We start from the raw sequence: 26,273 nt of genomic DNA, 5'->3' as shown, positions 1-26,273 counted from the left end.
TTAGTTTGTACAAACAAGGAAGAGATTTTTTTATGATCTAGAAAGAACTATAGTTTCAACTAAAAAGCTCCCCATAGACGGCACCAAATTGTTTGAGCAAATAATTGCTAAACTAATTAGTAACAAGATAATGGGGCGAATCTCAGTTGAGCTTAATAAATCCTAGATCAAATAAAGCGAGATTCTTGTTTAGTGAGAAGAGTTTAGGAGCACAATATACTAAGATTGATGAAATATGTAATACCATAAATGCAGAATAAATGCAAGAAACGACAATGATTAGCGTAAAGGAGCTTTCACCCAATGATTGTATGATTGGGTGTTTCTTCCTTCTGACGATGTGAATAGGTATGCAGTTGATATGAATGTGAAATCTTTGAGATTTATGGATGAAAGTTGTATAACATGTGCTTGAATAAAGTGGATCAGACAATTCTTTCGTATATTCTTCTCTCAATTTTACAATATGATTCTCTCTTCCCAAAAAGGGCAGATCCCCTTCTTATTCACTATGTCCTCCTATTTATAAGGGACATTCCCCAAAAAATCCTAAAAAGTACAATATAAAGAATATCCAAAAGAATATTCTTCCTGTCTCTTCCTAAGTTCAGGCTACCATTATTATCTTCCCAGCTGCCCGCTTCTGGTCGTCGGCCTCCATCATAACGACCGTCAGTCGCTGTGTTGTGGTCGACCCCGTTGTAATTACCAAATTTGGACCTATACACTACTAGTGACTGTTATCAGTTGATTGGGTAGTTGGTGAATGCCATTGCTATGGTGTAGTTGTTAGGATGGGGCAATGAATTTTTTGTTGTAAAGTTCAGACATGTTTATGCACTCAAGGTGTTTGGTTAATTGTTTGAAAGAATGTGTTCAACAGGGGATTCCTTCAATCTGATTTTTGGGTAATCCTTGGTGCTTTAAAGCTTAATTCTTATTGATTTCTTATTGTTCATGTGCTAGGAATAGAGTCGAACTTCAAGCTTATGTTAGTTTTGCTTAATTTATAAGAAATTGAAGGGCGCGAAGCTGAGTAGCAGCAAATTTTTATCTGAAGTGCTTGATATTGCTCGACTGGACTTGGTTGTCCAGGGGAGTTCAAACGTGGATGTTTGACTGATCATTGATTGTTTTGGATCCTAATGTGTGTGAATATATATTATCCATGTGCCGAGCTTAGAGTAGAACTTCAATTGTGAGCTTATTCTATCTTAGCCCATGAGAAATAACTGTTGGAACATGACTAAGCGAGGTGGTTGTTTGAGCATAATTCCTGTGCAGTGGTGACTGATTTGCTAATTTTTGTTGATTGTTCGTTGTTAAGGTGTTGTAATTGGAGTCGAACTTTTAGTTTGTGATCGTCCCTGCTCAATCTATGTTAAATTGTGTGCAAAGTTGAGTACTTGAGTTGGCTTGAACGAACTAATTGTCTGCCTAATTCTTTGTGATTGTTCTTTATTCATGTGCTGAAAATAAAGTGGTTGAGGTAGTGAGCAGAACTTTTGCTGAAAGAACATGAAATTGCTCGTAGTTGAAATTGCAACTGAAGAGTTAGGAAGCTGATTTCTTATTACATTGTGGACGTATGGAGATTGATTCTGGTTGCTTATTCATTATTAATGTGCTATCAAGTCAGTCGAGCTTCAACTCGTTGCTAAATTTGTTCTAATACATGTGAAATTGAATTAAAAAGAGGGAGTATTTGGACATGTTTAAGCACCCCAGGCCGGTCTAAAGAGCCTGGGGATTTTCGTGCTTGTTAATTGGCCCTTGCACACACACACGCACTCTTTTGCATCTTTTCCTTTTGTATTCTTTTGCTTCCTTTTAATGACTTCTTTCTTCATTTTTTAAGGATAGTTTAGGGTACTTAGAGTAGTTAATTATTTTTACACCAGCTTCTCATGAGTGGTATTGTTTCTAGGCACAAATGGCTTCCAAACAAAGTGGGCCTGACAAAGGAAAGAAAGGCAATGAGGATGATGAAGGACTAAGAAGGGCACCTCTAAGGGAGGCCCATGGAAAGCAAATATCTGAGCTTCTGGGTTCACCATTCCCATGATGATCCAAGTGGATGCTTCATGCTCTACATCCTCCGCTCAACAAAAGCAAACTAAAAGAAAGGATGCACCAACAACTGCACCATCCACAAAGAAGAAAGCTAAAGTCATTGGCAAATCTTCTTAACCTGTTTCACACTCACGGGTAGCTCCTCTTCCACCTATGTCCCCACCTCCTTCAGCATCTCAAGAGTCAACTGCAGACCAACCAGTTGTGCAAGAAGTCGAGGACACAATGAGACTTCTTCCGGCTGAACTACTGGTACCCACACCCCTACCAAAAGAAAGAGCACTTGTTGATGATCATGGAGTCTACATATCGATAGATATGGACAATACTCTCTCTGAGTTTTACCATGAGTTGGTTAGGAGAAGCTGGATGATCCTTACTAAATCATGGCCCATAAATGAGACGCTTTTACGTGAATTCTTCGCTCAAGTTGGTGCATTAGGCAAAGAAGAACAAGACTCATTGACTGGGGTGACCTTAGAGATAACTGGGTACCATTGAATGCACATGAATTCAATTACTTGCTTGGATTGACTACACAAGATAACAGTCGAGTAGAGAGTGTATTACGTGATGAAGAGGATAATAGGACTTAGGCAGTAAACCCTGTGAAGATGGAAAATTCAACTCCAACATGGGAACATAAAGGTAAAATATACAAGACTGGGTTTAATGCTACAGTCGTGGCTTAGAATATCTTTGTGTCCAACACAATAATGCCATCAATGAACTATGTTGAGGCTTCTGAAACTCGAAATATTCTCATTGCGGCTATCATGTCCAAATGGGCGGTGGATGTGGGTAAAATAGTAGTGATGGAACTGAGGGAGAAATTCTCACATTCACAGGCCATTTGGACATCATAGCCGCAATCAGAATAGTTCGAGTTTTAGAAGCCTCAACATAGTTCATTAATGGCATTTATCCGTTGGCCACAAGGATATCCCAAGCCACGGTTGTAGCATTAAATCCAATCTTGTATATTTACCTTTATGTGCCTATGTTGGAGTTGAATTTTCCATCTTCACATTGTTACTGCCTAAGTTCTATTAGCCTCTTTATTACGTAATGCACTCTCCACTCGACTGTTATCTTGTGCGGTCAATCCGATCAAGTCATTGAATTCATGCGCATTCAATGGTACCCATTTATATTTGATGGTCACCCCAGTCAATGAGTCTTGTTCTTCTTTGCCTAATGCACCAACTTGAGCGAAGAATTCACGCAAAAGTACCTTATTTCTGGGCCATGATTTAGTGGTCCAGTTTCTCCTAACCAACTCATGGTAAAACTTAGGGAGAGTCTTGTCCATATCTATCGATATGTAGCCTCCATGATCATCAGCAAGTGCTCTTTCTTTTGGTAGGGGTGTGGTTACTAGTGGTTCAGCCAGAAGAAGTCTCATTGTGTTCTAGACTTCTTGCACAAATGGTTGGTCTGTAATTGCCTCTTGAGATACTGAAGGAGGTGGGGCCATAGGTAGAAGAGGAGCTGCCCGTGAGTGTGAAGCAGGTTTAGAAGATTTTCCAATGACTTTAGCTTCCTTCTTTGTGGATGGTGTAGTTGTTGGTGCATCCTTTCTTTTAGTTTGCTTTTGTGGAGCGGAGGATGTAGTGCGTGAAGCATCTAGTTGGATTATCATGGGGAATAGTGAGTCTCGAAGCACAGACATTTGCTTGCCATGGACCTTCTTATAGTTGTGGTACCAACCGAAGTCATGAGTTTTTGTGCTTGAATGCTTCTTGGCTTGGTTGTGATGCTAGCTTGTGAGCTTAAATGCTTAGTAGATTCAAAGAAATGATCCCTAAGTCCGAGTCTTGATTTGCTTAAGGATAACCAAAGTGTAAGTTTGGGGGAGTTGATAAGTTGGCTTTTTAGCCAAAGTCTCTTGTGTTTTTATGGGATTTTATGCCCCATTTATTGGGAAAAAAGGACTAATTATGCTTTGAATGGCTCGATTTCAAGTAATAAAGCTTTGAGTATGCTTAAAGAATGGAAAGGAATAAAAAATATCAAGAAAAGACCAAGTCTAAGTGAAAAATGAAAGAAAAGTTGAAGTTTGAACTGAATACTCTACGTAGCCTTGCGTAGGCTACGAAGAGGAAGAACCTGAGAAGTGAAGCTTTAAGGACATTCTATTTTTGCCTACGCAGGTTGCATAGGCTACGCAAATAGCCAGCGCATAAGAAAATCTCCTGCGTAGGCTATCCAAGTAGCCAGCGCATAAGAAAATCTGAAGTGTTCAAGCTTGCATAGACGCCCATGCACCCAGCCTACGCAATTGACCGAAGGGTAATTTTGTCCACTTTTGGGACTTAGTATAAATAGTTATTTTAAGTCATTCTAGGGTATCTTTTTGGCAATAACAACTTTTGAGATTTTGGGTGACTTCATCATTGTTTTACACAATATGTCTTTCCTCTTTAGCTATTATGTTTAGATTTTCATTAGATTTTCATCTCTTTTTGTACTTTCCTTCCTTGATATGTCTAGCTAAGTTTATTAAGTTAGGATTCTGAATCTTAAATGTGATTATGTTGTTGGGTTATTAATATTAATTCTAGGTTTGATTAAGCTTTGTATTGTCTAATTACTACATGCTTTATTGATTGATTTTGTGGTTGCAAACACTAAATCCATACTAATTTTGTTTGTTCTATCTTGGAAAAGTGGAATTTAGCTTAGGTACAAAGTAATTAGCAAGAAACTAAGGGGTCGTTTGGTAGCCGGTTAGGGGAAAAGTTATTCATGTATTAGGGGTAACATAACTTATACCATGTTTGGTAGCCATTAGTTATTTTGTAAAAAATTCAGCATAACTAATACCATGTTTGGTTGGCATTTTACAATACTACATAAATAATACATGTATAAGTTATGAGTCAATCTGTGTGTTATTTTATGCGGGGGAGAAGATGGAATAACTAATACATGTATTAGTAATACATGGATAAAATACTGAAATGACAAATTTACCCCTATCAATTTACCACAAATCATTGCCATTTTCTCCAGCAAACTTTTCATTGTTCGTTTTCTACCGCAAATAACAATCTTGTACTATGATATTTTTGAATTACTAAATAAAGTGTGTAACAATATAGCAAGAAATACAACCAAAATCCAAGAAAGAATTATATACACTACAATTAGCATGACCTTTTTTTTGAATTTCACGTGCACTACTCAAGGACTAATCCTTGCATAACTAATGCATGCATAAGTAATCCCTGCATTACTTATTCTTGCATAACTAATACATACATAACTAATACCTGCATAACTAATACATGTATAACTAATACATGCATAACTTTAACCGGCAACCAAACGACCCCTAAGTTGGTAGAATAGAAATTAAGGTCATAACACATGCATAATTAACTAGAATTGATCATTTGTATACCCTAAAGCATAGCATGCACGAATGGGAAGCAATCCTAGCACATTTCTCTTATTTGTTATAACTACATCTTACTTGCATTCTAAGTGTTCGATAAAAATCCTAGACTAGTTTACATAGTAATTTTAGAAGTAACTTTAGAAGTAATTTAACAACCACTCTTTGTTTGAAGATTACATTAAGAATCACCAAGTTTATATACATTTGGACACTCTAACACACACATACCCCTTGTGGGATTCGACCCCAACCTTGTTGAATTTATTATTGCTAAAGACCGTGCCACGCTTCATCTGGAGGTGTAGGATTGGACATCATCAATATTATCTCTCAAAAAATAATAAAAACATAACTACAAGAGAAAAAGAGTTGGACTTGAACAAGCTTGTGTTTAGACAAATGCATTGAAATCTTGATAGCGATATGTAGGTATTGGAGAAAGAGCAAAAATGACAAAACAAAGCTAGAAGAATGCTATATGAAAGATGCTAAGGCCTCATTTGTTATTTGTAACGAAGAAATTAAAGTAAAATAACTATTAAACAATAACTATGGTTTACTAGAGACAACAATATATTGTTTTAGCTCGGGTTAAATAGGCAACATATTCTGCTTTGAACAAAACAAAAAGAACGGACACTAAGACAACAAAAAAGTGGCCATCTTGAAGTAGTAATGATCAACTTCATATAGAGGTGGAGTCGGAATTTAAAATTTACGGGTTCTGAATTTGTCGTGAAACTCATAGGTAAATTCAAAATAGTCATCTAAAAGCCAAAGACTCAAAATTTCAGGAAATAGAACCTTTCTACTAAAACTCCATTCACTAAACCATAAAAGTTTATAAAAGTTAATCTTTTACCAAAATTTGAGTCGGAAATAAATGTACGATAAATCAATTTACATAAAAAGAGGACAGACGTGTTTGTTGCTCAGCAGTTGCAATTTCCTTTTGGCTCAAAGCCAGGAAATGAAGTTCCACCGGCAATAATGGAGAATTGACATGAATATTAGGAAAATTAGCACTTAATAAAACCATTATATATACGTCGTAATTGAGAATTATAAGTCGCGTAGGATAATTACGACTCATAAGTCTGCTTAATGCGCTTGACTAATGCGTTTTCTGCTGAAGCTAAAACCTGTTTATTTATCCCAAACAAACCAAGAGGCTGAATCTATTTGGTTTGTACTCTTTTTAAAAATTAAAAAAAAAAATCATTCGCTATGCAGAATCACTAGTTTGATTAATTCGAATTTGCACTATTAAAAGTCCATTATAGGGAATTTTAGTGCTAGGTAATCCATATCAAGAAGGACTCTACATCAAGGCTCTATGGCGGATGCACATAGGGAGTTGTGGGTGCTTAAGCACCCATTAACTTTGACCATATTAATAAATTTATATAGACAACTGTACAAATATTTAGATAAATATTGAGCGAGCACCCACAAGTAAATTCATTTTTCCTCTTCTTTTGAAGTTTTTATCGGCGAGCACCCATAACTTTAAAATCCTGGATCCGCCACTAGCTCTAACCCGATACTGTTGATTAATGGTGGATGAATCTTTACCATTACTCCACATCTATTGGAATGACTCATATTAATTTATAATGGTAAAGATGTTACTAGCTTAGATATTAACTTGCACAATCGTTAACAATTTGACAAGAAATAACCTTGATGTTACTTGTTTACCCGATTTGAAAGTTTTATAATAATCCACCAGGTTTATTTTCCTCCTACTCTTAGATGAATACTTGCGCAATCGTTGACGATAAATTCAGGACATAATTTTATTTATATTTGACATAGAACAAAAAAATATGGTGGAATAGATATGATCTTTTTGTCTTAATTAGAGGTCCGGGTTAAGAAACAAATAGTTCTTCCTCTAATAAGCAATCCCAGCTAGCTAAAAACAATGCAACCATCTCTAAACACAACCACAAATTGTCCTCACTAAAATACTAAAACTTTGCCTTAAAAGTGTCACATGCAATTCATCAAATCCAATAGCTAACACATTCACCTTCTCTTTGGCAATCCATATCAGCTGAATTTCACCGAGTGAAGCAACTTTGGATACAATTAATCAACAATCTTAACAAGCATACAGGTAAAATAACTATACCCAACAAAAATAACAACATACCCAATGTAATCCCCACAAGTGGAATCTGAGAAGGATAATGTGCACGCAGATCTTACCTCTACCTTGTGAAGGTAGAAAGGTTGTTTCCGATAAACCTTCGACTCAAAGAACGCATAGCCACAACAGATAGGCAGATAGGCAGTCCGGTGCATTAAGCTCCCACTACGGGTGGGATCCGAGGAAGGGCCGGACCACAAGAGTCTTTTGTACGCAGCCTTACCCTGCATTTCTGCAAGAGGTTGTTTCCACGGCTCGAACTTGTAACCTCCTGGTCACATGGCAACAACTTTACTAATTACGCCAAGACTCCCCTTCATAGTCACAACAGATATGACAAAGGAAAACGGAGGTGGAGGTAAAATGACTATACCCATCAGTAATAATTGCATGTGCATGCTTAATGAGTATGAACTTTTGCCAAATGGGATTGGGTTAAAAGCCCTAAGATTAAAGCTTTATTCAGGTTTGAGTATTCTTCTTGTGTTAGGACTTTTAAGGAAGAAGGGGACTTAATTGGGGTTTAAGAAGCTCAAAAGCTTCTCTAAGAGAAAAATAAGGCAAAGCCCGTATTAAACAAGGAAATTCTCAAGTAAATGTTTTTCAATTCTCAAAAGCTAACACTAAGATTGCTTACTCTTACTATTACAATTGTCTGAATTTGAAACTTGGAACTGAAACTTATGAAACAAAGTAAAAGTCCAATAAGTTAAGAGATACATGAAACTCCACTTGACTCACAACTAGCAAGTAAAACTATAAAATGCTTTTAAAGCAAGGAACTAGGCTTATGACAGGCCGTTCTACGCCTATGTTCCGTATATCTCATGTCTCTCCAAATCGAAGGAGGGTTCAGCTGTTGCAGGCATTATCTATCACCACAAATGATCCTCCTCTCGGTCCCCATTACTGTGGAAACTCTGAAGGAGGCAAAGAGCAAGATGGTTATTAGAAATGGTAATTTGGAAGCTAGCAAAACGAAACGGGACACCAGAACAAGAAATCAACTAAAGACATGGCTACGGTGCAGATACGCTTCATATAAATGTAGATACATAGATTCAATTAAACTCAAACATGACCTATTATCTAGCACAATCTTTATACATACAGAGTTAAGATACGTATTTTCGAGCACACAAATTTATGTCAAGCAACAAGTGAAGTAAAAATGACAGAGGCGCTATCTACCTAATTGTTCCGTATTAGACTCCATAGATAGCAACGAAAGGTCTTCAGAATCAGATAGAACTCGCATTATGGCATGTCAGAGGCGGATCAAGGATTTGAGCTTATGGGCTCGGATTCAGAATTCTACCACTTCCCGCCTACTTTACTCTGTTCAAAATCTATTATTTGCACTTATTTAAGTGGTTTTTTTTAACGCATATACAGGATCTAAGCTAGAGCTACTGGGTTCGGATGAACCCATAACTTTTTCACAAAATCGGCCCCCTGGCATGTCTACCCAAAAATTGTTTAATACATTAGATAGTTACTTACACATAGATAAATATGCACGGATGTTGTAGTGTATGTACTAATGGTCCACGTTGCATAAATGCAGCATCATTAAGTGAGCTATAAAAGCACTTAGGCAAAAGAAAATTGTCTTCTGCATTCACAGAATCTCTTTTCCTTGTTTTCTTATTTTTTACATGGTATCAGAGTTTGGATTAGAAATAAATCAAATACTCGCAGTACAGTCACCAACAACGTTCAGGAGAAATATGTCATCGTCATGAAATATTTCGGCAACTGTTGCATCTGTCCGAGGTTAGATTGTCCATGTTGCGCTGTGCAAAATAAGAACCACCACAGAACTCAACATTCTTGCCACAGAGCCCAAGAAGTTGTGCCGACTTTGGAGCTTATGTGTGGAAATTAAGTTCACACGTCAACATGCCTGACTCATGTACTCTTTTCCTGCCACTTTCGGATAATTATCTTAGTTTTTGGGATTTACCTCAACCTCCACATCTACTTGTCAATATTTCTTTTTTATGAGGATCTACTTGTCAAATGTTTAGGATATTCTGACAAGTTTTCAGTGAGTTCCACAAATCAGAATTTTCACCAACCATCAGGCAACCTACAAATTTCTTCCTTTTTTGTCGCTTTTAGCCAAATTTTCCCATTCTCTAAATCTTGATCCCAGCTTTTGACCTTAGCTCACTAATTTCCATTTCTTCCTTTTATATTGCTTTTCACCAAAATTTCCCATGCTCTAAGACTTGATACGAGCTTTTGATATTAGCTCACTAAGCTTCCGAATTTCCTACAGAATGTTTCTTTGGGATTTATGGATTTTGGAGACTTTCTCAACAAATAGAGTATCCCGCAGTTTCCGGTATTTTCCTAGTAAGTATTACTGAACCTTCAGGTTTGTCTCATCAATTTCTAACATTTTGTTTTAGGCTTTGTGGTACTTTCTTCAATTGTCCAACATTTGTCATTGAACTCTCTTCAATGTTCATATCCAAAAACTTAACTATTCAGGAACATTTTTAAATAATTCTATTGACATACAGGACTGCACTATCCGATAAAGAATTAGTATGCGTGAGTCATATTGATTTTAACTATCTTAAACTTCCATGATTATTCATAGCTTGTCCTGTTATCAATTCTCTTGAAAAACGATATACTCCCTCCGTTTCAATTTATGTGAACCCATTTGACTGGGCACGAAATTTAAGAAAAGATAGAACACTTTTGAATCTATGGTGTAAAATGAGGCACATATATTTTGTGTGGCTATCAATTATGCACTCAATCATTGCATAAGGATAAATTCTTTACAAATAGGGAAAGGGGGCTTTTTTTTGCATAGACTAAAAAAGAACTAGGTTCACATAAATTGAAACGGAGGTAGTATATGATTAAGACATCTTAGTTTACCTAAAAATTCAAAAAAATTTACCTTCTTCCATCTCACTTGTCTTTGTCTACATTAAGAAAGATGGTACAAGTTGACTCTCTAGTAGTATTTCTCGACTAGGTTTACCCCTAGCTCAATGCATAAGATAAGGGTCCTAATCTTTGAGAAAAAAAATTAGAGCCCGTTTGGCTTAGCTGATTTAGAGTAGCTGATAAGCATTAAGTGCTGAAAAGCACTTTTAAGAAATAAGCAGTTACGTGTTTGGATAAAAGTGCTGAAATTAATAATATGCAGCTGAAGAACTGGGTATACAAAAAGCTTTGTTTTAAAAAGAAGTATTTTAGGGATAGAATAGTAAATATTTTGGTCAAACTTAAAGTGCTTATAAGCTGAAATTTGATAAGTTGGGGGAGACCAACTTATGGCTTTTGGCTTATTTTTAGCTTATAAGCACTTAACTTATAAGCACTTTTAATTTTACCAAACGCGTAGATAAGCCAAAAAGTGCTTATAAGCTGGTCAAACCAGCTTATAAGCTTAGCCAAACACCCTCTTATTCCTCAACATTGTTACACATGATAATGCTCAAAAAGTATGCTTTCTTTCAAAAAATGGGCATTCTTTGACTTCAAGATATAAGCTAGTGGTGCTTCCACGCAAGACCCACCATGACAGAGCTTCCAATGCATACTTTAATAAGTTTCATAAAAGCTCTTTCATACAAGGACTAAAGTGCAAATATACTTATTTTTGTTTGTAGTAATTTCCTAATGGATCATTACTTCTATTCCAAATATTCATCAAATCCATTATGAAGTTACACTAAGGCCTCATTTGTTTTTTTAATATTAAGACGTCTGAATCTGAATACACATCTAAATATCAAGATGTGCATTAAGATTAAGACATCTGAACCTGAATACACATCTGCAAATTAAGATGTGTATTAAGATCTGAAAACTAAATAATTAAGGTTGTTTGTTTTTTAACATCTGAACGTATAAAATTTATCTTTATTTGAAAACTAATAAACATAAAATTCAAATAAAATACTAATTAATCTAATGTTAAATCAATAAAATATATATTTTTAAAAATACTGCAGTTAGTGGTGGTGATGGCTAATGGTGGTGCTTGTGAATGCCGACTAGAGGCGGTGGTTTTGGTTGCAAGTGGTAGTTCTGAGTAGTAGCTAGAGGTAATTGGTAGTTATGGCAATTATGGTTGAGAATGGTGGTGGTAGGTGGTAAAAATTAACAATTGTGGGTGGTGGTGGTGGTTGTGGTTGTGATTGAGGAAGGTGATGGTAGTTTATGATGATGATGGGATGGTTAGTTGTGGTAGTCGAGGTGAATGAGTTTGTGGTTGTGGTTGAGAATGATGGTGGTGGGGGTAGTGAGGATTCTGGGCGGTGGTTGTCGATAATGGTGGCGGTTATGATTGAGGAGGTGGTGGTGGCGGCGGTAGTTGAGTATGGTGGTGGTGGGTGGCATGGTAATAGCTGATAATGGTAGGCGATGGTGGCAATTAATAATAAATGTGGATGATAGCATCTTAATGAAATTAAGTCTTTGTTATAGGTCTTAATCATACAAACCTATTAAGACTCATTAAGTGGTTGTGAAGTAAAAAGAAACAAACAAACTTAATCATTAAGATCTTAATGGTTAAGATTCAGACTTTAAAAACAAACGCATTTAATGTCTAAGATCTGAATGATTAAGATTCAGGCCTCCATTAAGTGCAAACAAATGAGGCCTAATAGTAGCTCATGAAAGTTTTTGAAAAATTTCATAGCTCAATATTCCTTTAATTTCAATTCCCAATTATCTATCAAGTGTATAGAAGATATTGAAAAGGCGTTAACACAGTAAATTATTTTACAAGTCTGTTTAAACAATATCCAACTATTATAAATCACGGTGTGATCCTTTAAGGTCCTCATCAAAGCCGCAATGACCCGATCAACATTTAACAGATAGCTCAATAAAACTAATTTGCTAACTCATTGATGGAATAAGTTATTTTGCTTAATTAATTCACATCTAACTAATAAACACAAGATAAAAATCATAATTTCTCATCGCATCAATCAATAGATCTAGATGACCAGATAGCAACAGGTCAAGAAACTCAAGATCCGCAAGTACACTAGGATATGGTGGGGATACCAAAACCTTCCACGATATATTGTTGTGTAATCCAATCCCTCATGTCTTACATCCCACATAAGGTAAGTTTATTCTTTATAAGAAGGAGATTTTGTAAATTATTGAAGTATGCATTGGAGATCCTATCTAACTCATTTGGGATGTAAGACATGAGGGATTGGATTACACAACAATTTGCAAATTATTGAAGTATGCATTGGAAATCCTATCTAGATAGGTCTTGGAAGCAAGAACCACTAGCATATTCCTTAAAGACAAAGAAGGAGAAAGCATTTTCTCTTAAGAATTTCTATGTGCAATAATTTCAAGGAATAATTGTGTTTTACCGACTAAACCCTTGTCTTTTTATACATGATGCATTTAGTTCTATATAAGGCTTAGTTAAGAAATACAACAAGAGTCATTGTTGTATTTGATGCCAGACTTGTTATTCTCTCTTGAGGCATTTGCTTCTTCCATCTTAAATGCTCAAAATATACATTGCTTCTTGGTGGATTTAGCTTTGAGAGGGAGGACACTTGGACTCCTTAGAGACAGAAAGTATATACATCTACAAGCTTGTAGGAGAAAACGAAAGTTAGGTGTGTTATTTTAACTCCTTAATGCATATTCTCATGAGTGTACGATCCTTTCTTGAGATGATGTAATTGTGAATATTTTGAAATTCTAAATGCTTCTGTTGCTTGTTTACACCACCACTTCCTTCAGAAGGTTGTGACCTAGGCTTTCTTTTTCTTCTTTCCCTTTTGGGCTGGGACAAAGGGACAAGACTTAGACTGAAGGTATAAGTGGACATAATTTTCCTAAGAATCAAGATTGCATACCCCCCCCCCCCCCCCCCAAGCCCCAGAGGAACTTTTCTCTTAGATCAGTATTTTGTGCAACCAAATCTAAGATAATATTTCCTCTCCACTCCAATCCTAGATTCTTGGAATGAAGCATCAGAGGGATGTGTAGAAAACCACAGTTTATTCGTGTGGAGTGGTTGGTGAAAGGCATTCCTAGAAAGTCCTTTTATAAGGAAATCTCCAAAAAACAAGAAGTCTTCTTTTGGGATAAATTTCAAAACAGAAAATTGCCTTGTTATTGAAAAAATTTCACCTAAAAGATCTTTAAAAATAGCTACCAAGCAAATCTCTCTCGCTGTAAAATGCTTTTGGAAATGAATTCTTCCGAGGACCTCTTTAGTAAGACTGAAGAGAAGTTAGTCTCAGACAAAACCAAGTCTTTGCTAGTGTTTTTGGAACCTTCCAGTTGAAATATCTAGAAAAAAGCTACCTTAAAACCTTTTTCCAGAAGATTTTTTGGGCTCATTTTAGGTATATTAACTGGGTGTGCCGGTAAACTTTCTACAGAGTATTGTCCTTCAACACTGCACACCTTACCTACAAGAGACCCATCCTTTTTTATTTCCAGAAATAAATCCCACCTCACAGTACCTACACCTACGTAGTGGTTAAGCAAAGTTTCCCACAAGCTTTGAGTGCTAAAGCATAGGTTTCGCTTGAACAAGTCCTTGAGGAAAGAACACTGTTGAAGCTGAAACTTGATTTGTTAAAGCTGTAGTCTCCTTCTGTCTGCGCTGTTCACCAGACTTGAAAAGAATATTAAGAAAGCACAAACAGTTAAAGCTGATATGACATGAAAGCATAACAAGAAAGCACAAAATAACATAATTGACACAATGAACAAATCAAGTTTCAAAAAAAAAAACCGAAACTTGATTTGTTCATTGTGTCAGTTATGTTATTTTGTGCTTTCTTGTTATGCTTTCATGTCATATCAGCTTTAACTGTTTGTGCTTTCTAAATATTCTTTTCAAGTTTGGTGAACAGCGCAGACAGAAGGAGGCTACAATTTACTGTTCAATTCTGTAGCATTAGTTTTGTATTAGTGAACCTGACAGCATAATGAGATTAATTAGGCTAATTGACACAACACTAGAGATAAGTTAAAACAATCCTTGGTAGGCCTTTTGCTTCTGTTTCCAGCTCCTTAGTCATAATAAATAACTTTTCTTGCTTTGAAGCAATTTCATCATTGTAGTTTCTCTACTTTATCTCGCCTCTTCACTTACTAGTGCTATGTTCATCAGTTTTCCTTCTATTTCATATTTCTTATAGCTTTTAAGCCCATTTCCTAACCAAATGACAAATTTAAGTCTTAGAACACTGGATTTGCATCATAAGAAACAACCAATAACACATCAGGAGGCAAGGTTTCAATCATATTTGAACCTGCCGTAGTACCCTTTTAAGATCCAAGATAGTATAATAAAGTCATGTATTCGAAGATACATGAATGTCAAGTTTCTTACAGAATGATTAATAAGTTACTTTGGCTACATTTTGGTTAACCTTAAATTCCCTATCGTATTGCCCTATTCATCCATAGACTAACATATAGCGAAAAGAGTAACAAAGCAATTAACATATGATGACTAAAGTAGACGGCCATAACATCAAACGGATCAATTAAGTTCATCAAATCCAGTCATCAAATATATAACCAATTATCATTTAACTAAACACATTGTACTAGTAGTTAATACACAAAACTAAATCAATAACAGAGTCATGCTTCCATCATAGTTAAATTTAAACTGACAACAGATTACCAAAGGAATAGGATTAATCCCTTACCAGTGGACGGCTAATCAATCAATCAGCGCGCTTGTAGGACACGTGTTTCCTCGCAGCCCGTGCATTCTCGTACTCGAATTTCAACACATTAGGAAGATGAGAAGTGTCCTTGACGTAAAAGAACCTCCCAAAAGCACTCTCTTCAAGAATAGGGAAAAAACCACTGAGCACATTGTTAACAATCCAAAACCAACCCCCACCAAGCACTGCTCCTAAAGTAGCTCCAGCAAATACCTGTGCCAAAAGCCTAGTGATAAGAGCTCAGGTTCTGATGTATGGGTTAGGCGCACATCACAGGTTCGAACCTCGTAACATACAAAAGCCTAGTATTTAAGTACATAAGGGTTGAGGGGCAGATCCATTATCCACTGACAACAACAAACAACAAACCCAGAATAGTCCCACAAGTGGGGTCTAGCCGATTTTTGAATAAGAAAAGTGTTTAAGTTATATACACCGTTAGTATAGAATACTATCATGTCACCTAAAAAATATTTACATAAGCTTCCATAGAATAGTGAGGTTTGTAATTACTTAAAAATGAGTTTCGAAAACGTTACTAGCTACAACAGGTAAATGTGAACTGCTAATATAGATTTATTTACAGTGACGGTATATATATATATAACTTAATTCAAAAGAAATGTACCTGTGCGACCGTATGATAACCCAAATAGACTCTAGAGTACAGAGTCAAAACCGCCATAGGCCAAACCAAAAGAAGCACAACCCATAATTGGTTTCTACAAATAAGTCCCAATTTTCTGTAAGTCAACAGAGTAATATACACAGCAAAAAAGAACATGTACTGAGAATGACTAGAAGGCCAGCCATGAGAATCACAAACTTCAAGAAGAGCACAAGTTTCGGGTCGGGCCTGTTGGAATGATTTTTTAATAATTTCATTTATGAATTGGGAAATTAAAAGCCCAATTGCGAAGAACATGCCCTGAAGTTCTCTACGAAAAATGAAATGAGAAATAAAACCGCCAAGGCTGATGAAAACAGGAACTAATGAAACCCATGCTAAGAAATGACCTAATTGATCTCCCTTTTGGTATCTAACGTGAGTCAATGTTACTGCTTTCAATGGATAGGAAGACATAGCTTTAGGATCTGATTATTGGTTAGATCTGTGATTTTTTGAGAATTAAAGAATGGGAAAAGAGGAAGGTAGAGAAGTGAAAATGCGTGAGTTTGAGAAGAGAATGGTGGTGTTTGTTGTAAATCGTTGAAATCGGCCAAAAAGCGTTGCTACCAAATGGGAAAGAAGACTAGGAAGCAAGGAAGCTGGAGCTAAGCCATGTGTTTAACAACACGTGTGAAAGATCTGTAACTATGCCGGGAACAATGTGCCAAGTATTAAGGGTGGTGTCAATTCATTTTAATTATTGAGACAGTCAAACATCTCTATAACAGACTCGTTTGTTCTTGATATTTTTAGCTGTTATAGTGAGGTGGTATTATAGAGAACATATATTAACATAATATGAAAGTTGGTTCCGAAAAAAACTTGATTTTTATAGTGAAGTTTTGTTATATAGGGATGCTGTTATAAAGAACTTGACTGTATATACTATATGATAAATTTTCTAACATAAATTATAAAATATAAGCAAAAGTTACTGAATTGTGATGTTTATGACGATGGGCGGGCTGATGAGCGCGAGTCAAGAGGGCTGGCAAGCTTCTGAAAAAGGGGTGTGCATGTCATATTAGGCGAATCTCATTTCGAAATGAGAGAGGAAAGTAAAGAGGCATAACGCATGTTCACACGGTATGCGCGCTTTTCGGTGTAGCCCGAAAGACAAATCCGTCCTCAATTCAAAGCGGACAATACGTGCCATTGGCTTGGATCATGACAAATGTGGTATCAGCGTTGAATCTCCCTCAGTACGATAGTCGGGCAAACCTTAGAGTGACGCTAAGTCCCAAGGGGAGTGCACATGCCACATTAGGCAGATTCCATATCGAATGGAAGAGAAATTTGTGCGAGCCCTAGGTCCAAAACAGACAATACGTGCTATCGACTTGGATCATGACATAAGTTCATCTGAGACTCATAGCTAAAATTGTTGTTCTATTTCTACAAGTATTGAAAATCACACAAGCAGCTACTCCTAGTACGAGAGACGATTATTACAAGATTCTTTTGGTCTCCAATTCGATGCCCTGCTTTGAGTTCTAAGTTCTAACTAATTCGGATTCGTATTGAAGAAGCTCATTTTTGGGGTAAATCATTTTCTATCCAACTTGTGAAATTCTATTGAGTCTGTTATTGTTGTTGTTATTAAATGATTTATTCAGCCAAACATGTGTAATAAGTTTAAATGACAAGCAAATGGTGTGATCACTGTAAGTTATCGAAGATGTCGCATTCATGTCCAAACTTTTTGATACTGATAGGAAGTTGGAAGTGAAATGGTTGAAGTCATTCCTTAGTTTAACTGATTCATTAGTCTCTAATTCATAATTTGAGTTGCATATCATAGTTGTAGTAGAAGAAATTGTTGCGTTTTTATGGGTAAAAAACATTTACTAATAGAGTAAATATTAATTTGCTTATTAAATTGAATTTCTTAGACTTATGAATTATTTATAACGTTTGTTCCTCGCAGAAGTAGGTCAAATATTTGGAGATATCTCAAAATCAAAACTAGTCATCTAATATTCAGCTTGTTAGTAAGATGGCCTTAGTATGTGAAGTCATAAGTTGAATTTAACCTCAAATTGAGACATATAGACAAACTTTGTGTAAAACTACAAGATCTCAATATGAATAGGCTAATTTTTGTTGAAACATGAAGAAAAGTAAGAGGCTTGAAAAGCTCTTAAATCAGGAGCTTTACACACAATAAATAAGACCTTATGCCATCGTTTCTAGTAAAGTACCTGTATACGGTTAAAATCGGTCCCACTTAATGTTACTGACTGACCGAGACTAGGGGATGGATCGAGGATCAATCCCATAGCATATCTGGTCGAGATATAAGGATAAGGCACCGAGTTCGGCATTCAAAGTACCTAGCAAGATTGAAACCAGTAATGATCGAGGTCGAACGGGACAGACATCGAGCAAGACCGAAGATAGCATAATAACGAAAAGCCGAGATATCCGTGACTGGTTGAAGATCATGGCGAAAATCTCGGAACAGATCAAATCAAGGGCGGTTATTTAGCTAATCATGAGATTTACTTCTGTAATTAGAATTGTACCATAGATAGGATTCCTCTACTATATAAAGAGGGTTTCAATCATTTTGTAACCACCTTACATTCACACATATCAAAGCAATACCACATTTTATTCCTTGCAAGCTCTGTTATTCAGTTCATATATTCGTTAGCTTGTTCAGTTGATTCGAAGGGCGATTAGCTCGAGGATCATAGTCGTTCATCACATTGGTTTGCTTTATTTTACTGTAATTTCTATCATTAATTCTTATATTTATCATTTGTGCCAAGTGAAATCACATATCCTTAAAACCACTTATAAGTTTAATTATTATCCGATTTTAAGGGTAAACAGTTTGGCGCCCACCTTGAGGCTAAGGATAATAGTGATTTCCTGGTGCAATTTCCGTAACACACATAATTTTACGCTTGTTCTTTGAAGTGTCTTTGATTCTAGGATCAACATGTCGAACTCTCAAATAGCACCCACACACTCAAACGATAGCCTTGGTCTCAACGGCGAAAATGATAACATAGCTGGCCCAGGGAACGAAGTACCTCCAGTTAACCTCGATGGAGCTCCGGCCATGGATCCAATCGACGCCAGTTCTCACATTGCCATTAATGGAAATTTGGGCGTCGATCATGAAAATAGCATTCATAGGGATGCTCGAACAGCCGATCAAAACGCACAGGGCGGTGAAAAAGGCGGGATTAGCCTTCAAATGATATTTAAAATGTTGCAGACCCAGCAAGCCGCGATAGAGCAACTCCAAAATCAGAATCGAGCACCGAGCAGGATCGTGCTGGATCCATCACAAGAAATTGTTCATAGAGCCGAATCAGTGACGACGAGATCGAATGGAGGAGAATCGGAGACCAATCCTACTATCATAAAAAAGCTCGAGGAACTGACGAAGCGAATCGAGATAAGGGAAAAGAAGATCGAAGAAAATAATAAGAAAATGGAAACTCTCAAATCCCGGGGGTACCACCAGTATTGAAAGGACTTGATTCCAAAAAATTTGTCCAAAAGCCTTTCCCCCGAGTGCGGCTCCGAAGCCAATCCCAAAGAAGTTCCGTATGCCCGAGATTCCGATGTATAACGGGGCGACATATCCAAGTGAACACGTCACCTCATATACATGCGCCATCAAGGGAAATGACTTGGAAGATGACGAGATCGAATCCGTGTTGCTAAAGAAATTCGGGGAGACTCTATCGAAGGGTGCTATGATATGGTACCATAACTTACCACCTAACTCTATTGATTCATTTGCTATGTTTGCAGATGCTTTCGTGAACGCACACGCCGGAGCCATTAAGGTCGCTACCATAAAGTTGGACCTCTTCAAGGTAAGACAGAAAGACAATGAAATGCTTAGGGAGTTCGTATCTCGATTCCAAATGGAGCGAATGGATTTGCCACCGGTCATCGACGATTGGGCTGTTCAAGATTTTACTCAAGGTCTCAACGCTTGAAGTTTCGTAGCTTCACAGTAGTTGAAACAGAATTTGATCGAATATCCAGCTGTCACTTGGGCCGATGTATATAGTCGGTATCAATCGAAGATCAGGGTCGAGGATGATCAACTGGGGGCTCCGATCGGGTCGATTTATCCTAACATATCTATGGACAGAGCTAAAAGGGACGTCGACCGGGAATCGCAATCGAACAAAGACCGATATCAGCCATACGGTGGAGATCGAAGAAATAACTTGCCCGAGAGCAACCCCGTTCGGAATGATAGAAGGAATGATCGGGAGTAAAGTTCCCGAGGGTTCATGAGCAAAAGTGGTTTCGATAGGGATGTCGGGATAAAAGAAGCACCTCGAGTATCAGAATATAACTTCAACGTGGATGCTTCCGCCATAGTATCAGCCATTGGACATACCAAAGATACCAGGTGGCCTCGACCTATACGGACCGATCTGGCCCAAAGAAATCCAATCCAAATATGCAAGTACCATGGTACCCATGGCCATAAACAGAAGATTGCAGGCAGCTAAAGGAGGAAGTAGCTCGATTGTTCAACGAGGGTCACCTTCGAGAATTCTTAAGTGATTGGGCCAAGAACCACTTCAAAAACAGGGATTCAAACAGACAGAACGAGCAGGAAGAGCCACAGCACGTGATCCACATGATCGTTGGAGGGGGCGATATTCCTCAAGGACCAGTATTTAAACGCACCAAGGTGATGATCACAAGGGAAAAACGGACGCGGGACTACTTACCGGAAGAGACCTTGTCTTTCAATGACGAGGATGCGGAAGGGATCGAACAACTTCATAATGACGCACTGGTAATATCTATCCTTATGAATAGAATTCAAGTTAAACGTGTTTTGGTTGATCCAGGTAGCTCGACCAATATTATTCGATCGAGGGTCGTGGAATATCTCGGCCTACAAGATCAAATTGTGCCCGCATCCCGAGTACTTAACGGTTTCAACATGGTGAGCGAAACAACCAAATGGGAGATTGTTTTGCCAGTGAACGTGGCCGGGACCATCCAAGAAACAAAATTCCATGTGATCGAGGGCGACATGAGATACAATGCCCTGCTCGGGAGGCCTTGGATCCATAACATGAGGGTGGTACCCTCGACCCTTCATCAAGTTCTGAAGTTCCCGACATCTGAAGGAGACAAAACAGTGTACGGGGAATAGCATGACGCCAAGGAGATGTTTGAAATTGACGAGGTAATACCGGTGTCAGCACTTTATTCGGCAAAAGGATCAGAATCGAAGGGAAAGCAAGAGGCTAAATAGCAACCACAGACGCCGGCCTCGACCCAATCGGAGAAGCGGGAGACCGATGAGGACGATGACTATGGGATACCTCAATCTTTCGTATCTCCCGACGACTCTGACGCCACCAAATTAACGGTCGAGGAGCTGAAACAAATAACATTGACCTAATATCAGCTAGAACGAAAGGTATACCTGGGCATAGGGCTAACCCCCGAGCTCAGGAAAAAACTTATTTTTTTCCTTATAGTTAACATGAATTGCTTTTCTTGGTCCCATCTCGACATGACAGGGATTCCACCAGAGATCACTACCCACCGACCGAGCTTCCACCCAAAGTTTCGCACAGTAAAGCAAAAGAGAAGGCCTTAGTCCGAGGTTAAACATGCATTCATCAAGGACAAGGTAACTAAACTTCTCAAAATAGGGTCCATTCGTGAAGTAAAATATCCCGAATGGTTTGCAAATGTAGTGTTTGTCCCTAGGAAGGGAAATAAACTTAGAATGTGCGTAGACTATAAGGACTTGAACAAGGCCTGCCCTAAGGATTCTTTTCCTTTGCCGTATATCAATCGTATGATCGATGCCACGGCCGGCCATGAGATTCTCAGCTTTCTCGATGCCTACTCCAGGTACAATCAAATACAGATGAATCTGGAGGATTAGGAAAAGACCTCATTTATCACTAAGTACGGCACTTATTGTTATAACGTAATGTCGTTCGGACTAAAAAAAATGCTGGTGCAACTTACCAATGCCTAGTAAATCGAATGTTCGAAGAACAAATAAGAAAATCAATGGAAGTTTATATTGATGACATGTTAGTTAAGTCTCTGCGAGCAGAGGACCATTTGAAACATTTGTAGGAGACCACTGACATATTAAGAAAGTACAACATGAAGCTCAACCCAGAAAAGTGCGCGTTCGGGGTCGGCTCGGGCAAGTTTCTCTGCTTCATGGTGTCCAATCGGGGGATCAAGATCAACCCAATAAGATCAAAGCTAACGAGGATATCAAGGTCGTAAATAGTGTAAAGGTCGTACAAAGGCTAACCGGGCGCATAGCCGCCCTAGGGCGATTCATTTCGAGGTTCTCAGACCGGAGTCATCGATTCTTCTCGCTGCTTAGGAAGAAGAACAATTTTGCATGGACCCCGGAATGTCAGTAGGCCTTAGAAGAGCTGAAACGATACCTGTCGAGCCCGCCATTGCTTCACACCCCAAAAGCGGACGAGCAACTCTACTTATACTTAGCAGTCTCGGAAATAGCGGTAAGTGGGGTCCTAGTTCGAGAAGAACAAGGTACGTAATTCCCTGTCTACTATGTTAGTCGGACCTTAGGTGAGGTCGAGACCCAATACCCACACTTAGAAAAATTAGCGCTCGCTTTAATAAGCGCCTCTAGGAAACTAAAACCATATTTCCAATGTCATCCGATTTGTATTGTAACCTATCCCTTCGCAATATTTTGCACAAACCCGAACTTTCGGGTTGATTGGCCAAATGGGCCGTCGAGATCAGCGGGTACGATATCGAATATCAACCCCGAATGACCATTAAGTCTCAAATCTTGGCAGACTTCGTGGCCGACTTCACGCCAGCCCTCGTGCCCGAGGTCGAAAAGGAAATATTATTGAAATCGTGTACATCATCGTGGGTGTGGACCCTTTTCACAAACAACGATTCGAATGTGAAAGGGTCCACGCTGGGCATCGTTCCGAAGCCTCCCACGGGTAACATAATTAGGCAATCTATTAAAACTTCTAAGTTAACTAACAATGAGGCCGAGTATGAGGCCATGATTGCAGGTCTCGCCTTGGCTAAAAGTTTGGGAGCAGAGGTCATCGAGGCCAAGTGCGATTCCCTACTTGTGGCAAACCAAGTCAACAAAACTTTCGAAGTTCGAGAAGATCGAATGTAGAGATACTTAGACAAGCTACAGGTAACTTTGCATCGATTTAAAGAATGGACTTTATAACACATACCTCGGGAACAGAACAACGAGGCCGATGCCCTTGTAAACTTGGGATCGTCGGTCGAGGATGACAAACTTAACCCGGGGACTGTCGTACAACTCTCGAGATCAGTAATCGAGGAAGGCCATGCGGAGATATACTCTACAAGTTTGACGTAGGACTGGAGAAACAAGTACATAGAATACTTAAAGAATGGAAAGCTCCCATCGGATCCAAAAAGAGTCGAGAGCTCTGCGCACGAAGGCAGCACGGTTCACTTTGGCCGAGGATGGAACGCTATTCAGGAGGACATTCGATGGGACATTGGCGATATATTTGAGACCAGGAGACACCTACTACGTCCTACGGGAAATTCACGAAGGCACTTGTGAGAACCACTCCGGTGCCGCATCACTGGTTCATAAAGTTATCAGAGCGAGATACTATTGGGCTGATATGGAAAAGGATACCAAAGAGTTCATCCGAAAGTGCGATAAATGTCAAAGGTATGCGTTGATGATTCACCAGCCCGGGGAGCAGCTCCACTCGGTCTTATCCCCATGGTCGTTCATGAAGTGGGGAATGGATATTGTCGGCCCCTTTCCATCGGCCCCGGGTAAAGCTCAGTTTATTTTAATGTGACTGATTATTTTTCTAGGTGGGTTGAAGCACGGGCTTTCGAGAAAGTCAGAGAAAAAGAAGTCATTGACTTCATATGGGACCATATCATATGTCAGTTCTGGATGCCCTACCAAATCGTATGCGATAATGGAAAGCAATTCGTCGGCAGCAAAGTGACTACGTTATTCGAGGATCACAAGATCAAAAGAATCCTAATGGGTTTTCAGTATTTTATGTTTTGATGATCTGACAAACTTGTCATGAAGAACCAGATAGAGCACCTAGTGCACAGGACATACATTTCATGTGAACTAATCGAAGCCTGAAAATCAGCAAAGGGAGGAACACAACAGGGACCTGATGATCTGGCCCTTTAGGGTTCTCCGACACAAGCAAGTCAATGACTGTACGCAATCAAGATAAAGAGGAACACAACAGGGACTTGCTGTCTTAGGGTTCTTTGACAAAAAGTACAAGTCAAGTGCACAGCTGGAACGTGACAGAAGAAAGTGACCATCTGGCAACTGTTACAGAAGAGGAACACAACTAGGACCCAGTTTGTTGGTGTGTCCTGACAGGAAGTACAAAGCCCACTATCCAGCTGGAACGCAACTGCCCAGAAGTGGATGTGCAGATTGTACAACAGTCACTTCTTATTGGGAAGAAGTATACACCTTGAGTTGACATCACTATCTATTGTGCCATCTTTTGTGATAAAACAACCTGGTGCAAGATATACTATTCTTCGTGCATTCGGTGATATTCTCTCAAGCATAACAAAGTTCATCTAGCATTGAAGTCACTGGTGTGTCAAGAACAAGAAGACAACTCCACTAAGGATCAGTTTCTAACTGAGTCTTATGTACTTCCATAGTTGAGTTGTAATCTTGTTAATTGTTCTACATTGTGTCACACCTCCTCTTTTACTACTTGTACCCTGTGAAGGGTATAATAAAAGGAGTTTTTCCAATTAAAGGACAATCGAAACGGGATTCATCTTATTAAGAAGTTCAGAGTCGCCACTTGGGAGATTTATGGTGTCCCAAGTCACCGATTTGAATCCCGAATCGAGGAAAAGGTTTGACTCTGTTTAACAATCGCGAACCAGAAATCCGGGTAAGGAATTCTGTTAACCCGAGAGAAGGTGTTAGGCATTCCCAGGTTCCGTGGTTCTAGCACGGTCGCTCAACTGTTATAAGTGGCATAATATCTGATTTTAGTACATGTTCAAACCTATGTGCATTTTCAGAATTATTTAACCGCTTTTAATTAAAAAAAATTTAAGAAAGTGAACGTCGTTTAAAAAACGTGTTTTTGGATCACGTCACATGAAATGCATCCGGATCCTCAACACATTTTTATTCAACGTTTTGGGATTTGGATTTGGGTCACATGAAATGCACGCCCGAGTTTAGGAAGGTAAAATTATTAAAGAACGCGCCTAAAGCAACTAACGTGTTATTAACTTTGCGAGAGGCCATGAAATTCGCTAAATGGCACGCCCCGAATTCTAAATATTTTAATAGAAGCATTTAATGAGGGCCCCGCAATTTGTATGTTTTGTTCGGCGAGGCTCGTCTCATTTTTATTTAAAAGCCGTCCTAGAGCAAACTACAATTTTCTATTTAAATTTGTCTCTAAATAATCCTAGTTACTTAATATTATAAAATTCGGGCTTCAAGTTCAAGTCCGGAGTCAAACAAAAGGGATAGACCTCTTAATTTGAACCCGCTACTTAACTCGAGAACCCACTTTTACAAATTAGTTTTAATGAACTTAAGGGAATTTAGCCTCCAGCACGTTTGGGATTCGAAAAATTGGCCCAGGCCTGTAACGTGAAGCTGCCAGGCCATTGGGCCTCAGCATCAGCCCAATAGTGAATATGCTCGTCTTAGGACTGCCAAGAAGAACCCCCAGCCAGTGGGCTTCAATGTCAGCCCATAAAATTGGTAAACACAAAGAGGCACAGATCATATGAGACATAAACGTTGCTAAATTATTGATTTCTGAATGAAGCTATTAAATTGCTCAATTGGAATGACTTTAGGGTTTCAATTCAGTCGAATTCATACATGAGCCCATGACTAATTTACTTGATTAACAAACTACTGAATTAGAGGAGTCCCTCAACCACCTAATACCCACAGTTCTTATAATCACCCTAAATCATATTGCACTTCTAAATATTACACAGATGAAATCTCATGCTGTAATGAGTAACGCTCTAACTATTCAGACATAGTCCTTTATGAAAAATATCAATTAACGTACAGCTAGGTGCAGGCAAGTTTCAAGATACATTATACAAGAGTATTGATTATGGTTTTTCGGGATAAATTCAAATAACTTTCAGACTTAAACTCAAACAATCAAAATCTAAATTCACGCTATATCCAATGGTCCAATAGTCCATATAACAACATAATCAGACGTATCTCAATACATTCTT

At 38.3% G+C, this 26,273-nt stretch overlaps 1 protein-coding gene across 1 annotated transcript; it reads right to left on the bottom strand.

Moving 5' to 3' along the window:
• Positions 8,188-16,652, bottom strand: LOC109229596 (lipid phosphate phosphatase gamma, chloroplastic). The gene is made up of 3 exons (XM_019395093.1): positions 15,975-16,652; positions 15,326-15,559; positions 8,188-8,551 (listed from the first exon to the last, which is right to left on the bottom strand). Exons 1-2 carry the CDS (start codon positions 16,428-16,430, stop codon positions 15,344-15,346), a joined length of 672 nt encoding a protein of 223 aa, XP_019250638.1. The 5' UTR covers positions 16,431-16,652; the 3' UTR covers positions 8,188-8,551; positions 15,326-15,343.

The sequence above is a fragment of the Nicotiana attenuata genome, chromosome 7, assembly GCF_001879085.1.
Source record: "Nicotiana attenuata strain UT chromosome 7, NIATTr2, whole genome shotgun sequence".
NCBI lineage: Eukaryota > Viridiplantae > Streptophyta > Magnoliopsida > Solanales > Solanaceae > Nicotiana > Nicotiana attenuata.
Note: the sequence above shows the minus strand (reverse complement) of the source record. Positions and strands in the feature narration are given on the sequence as shown.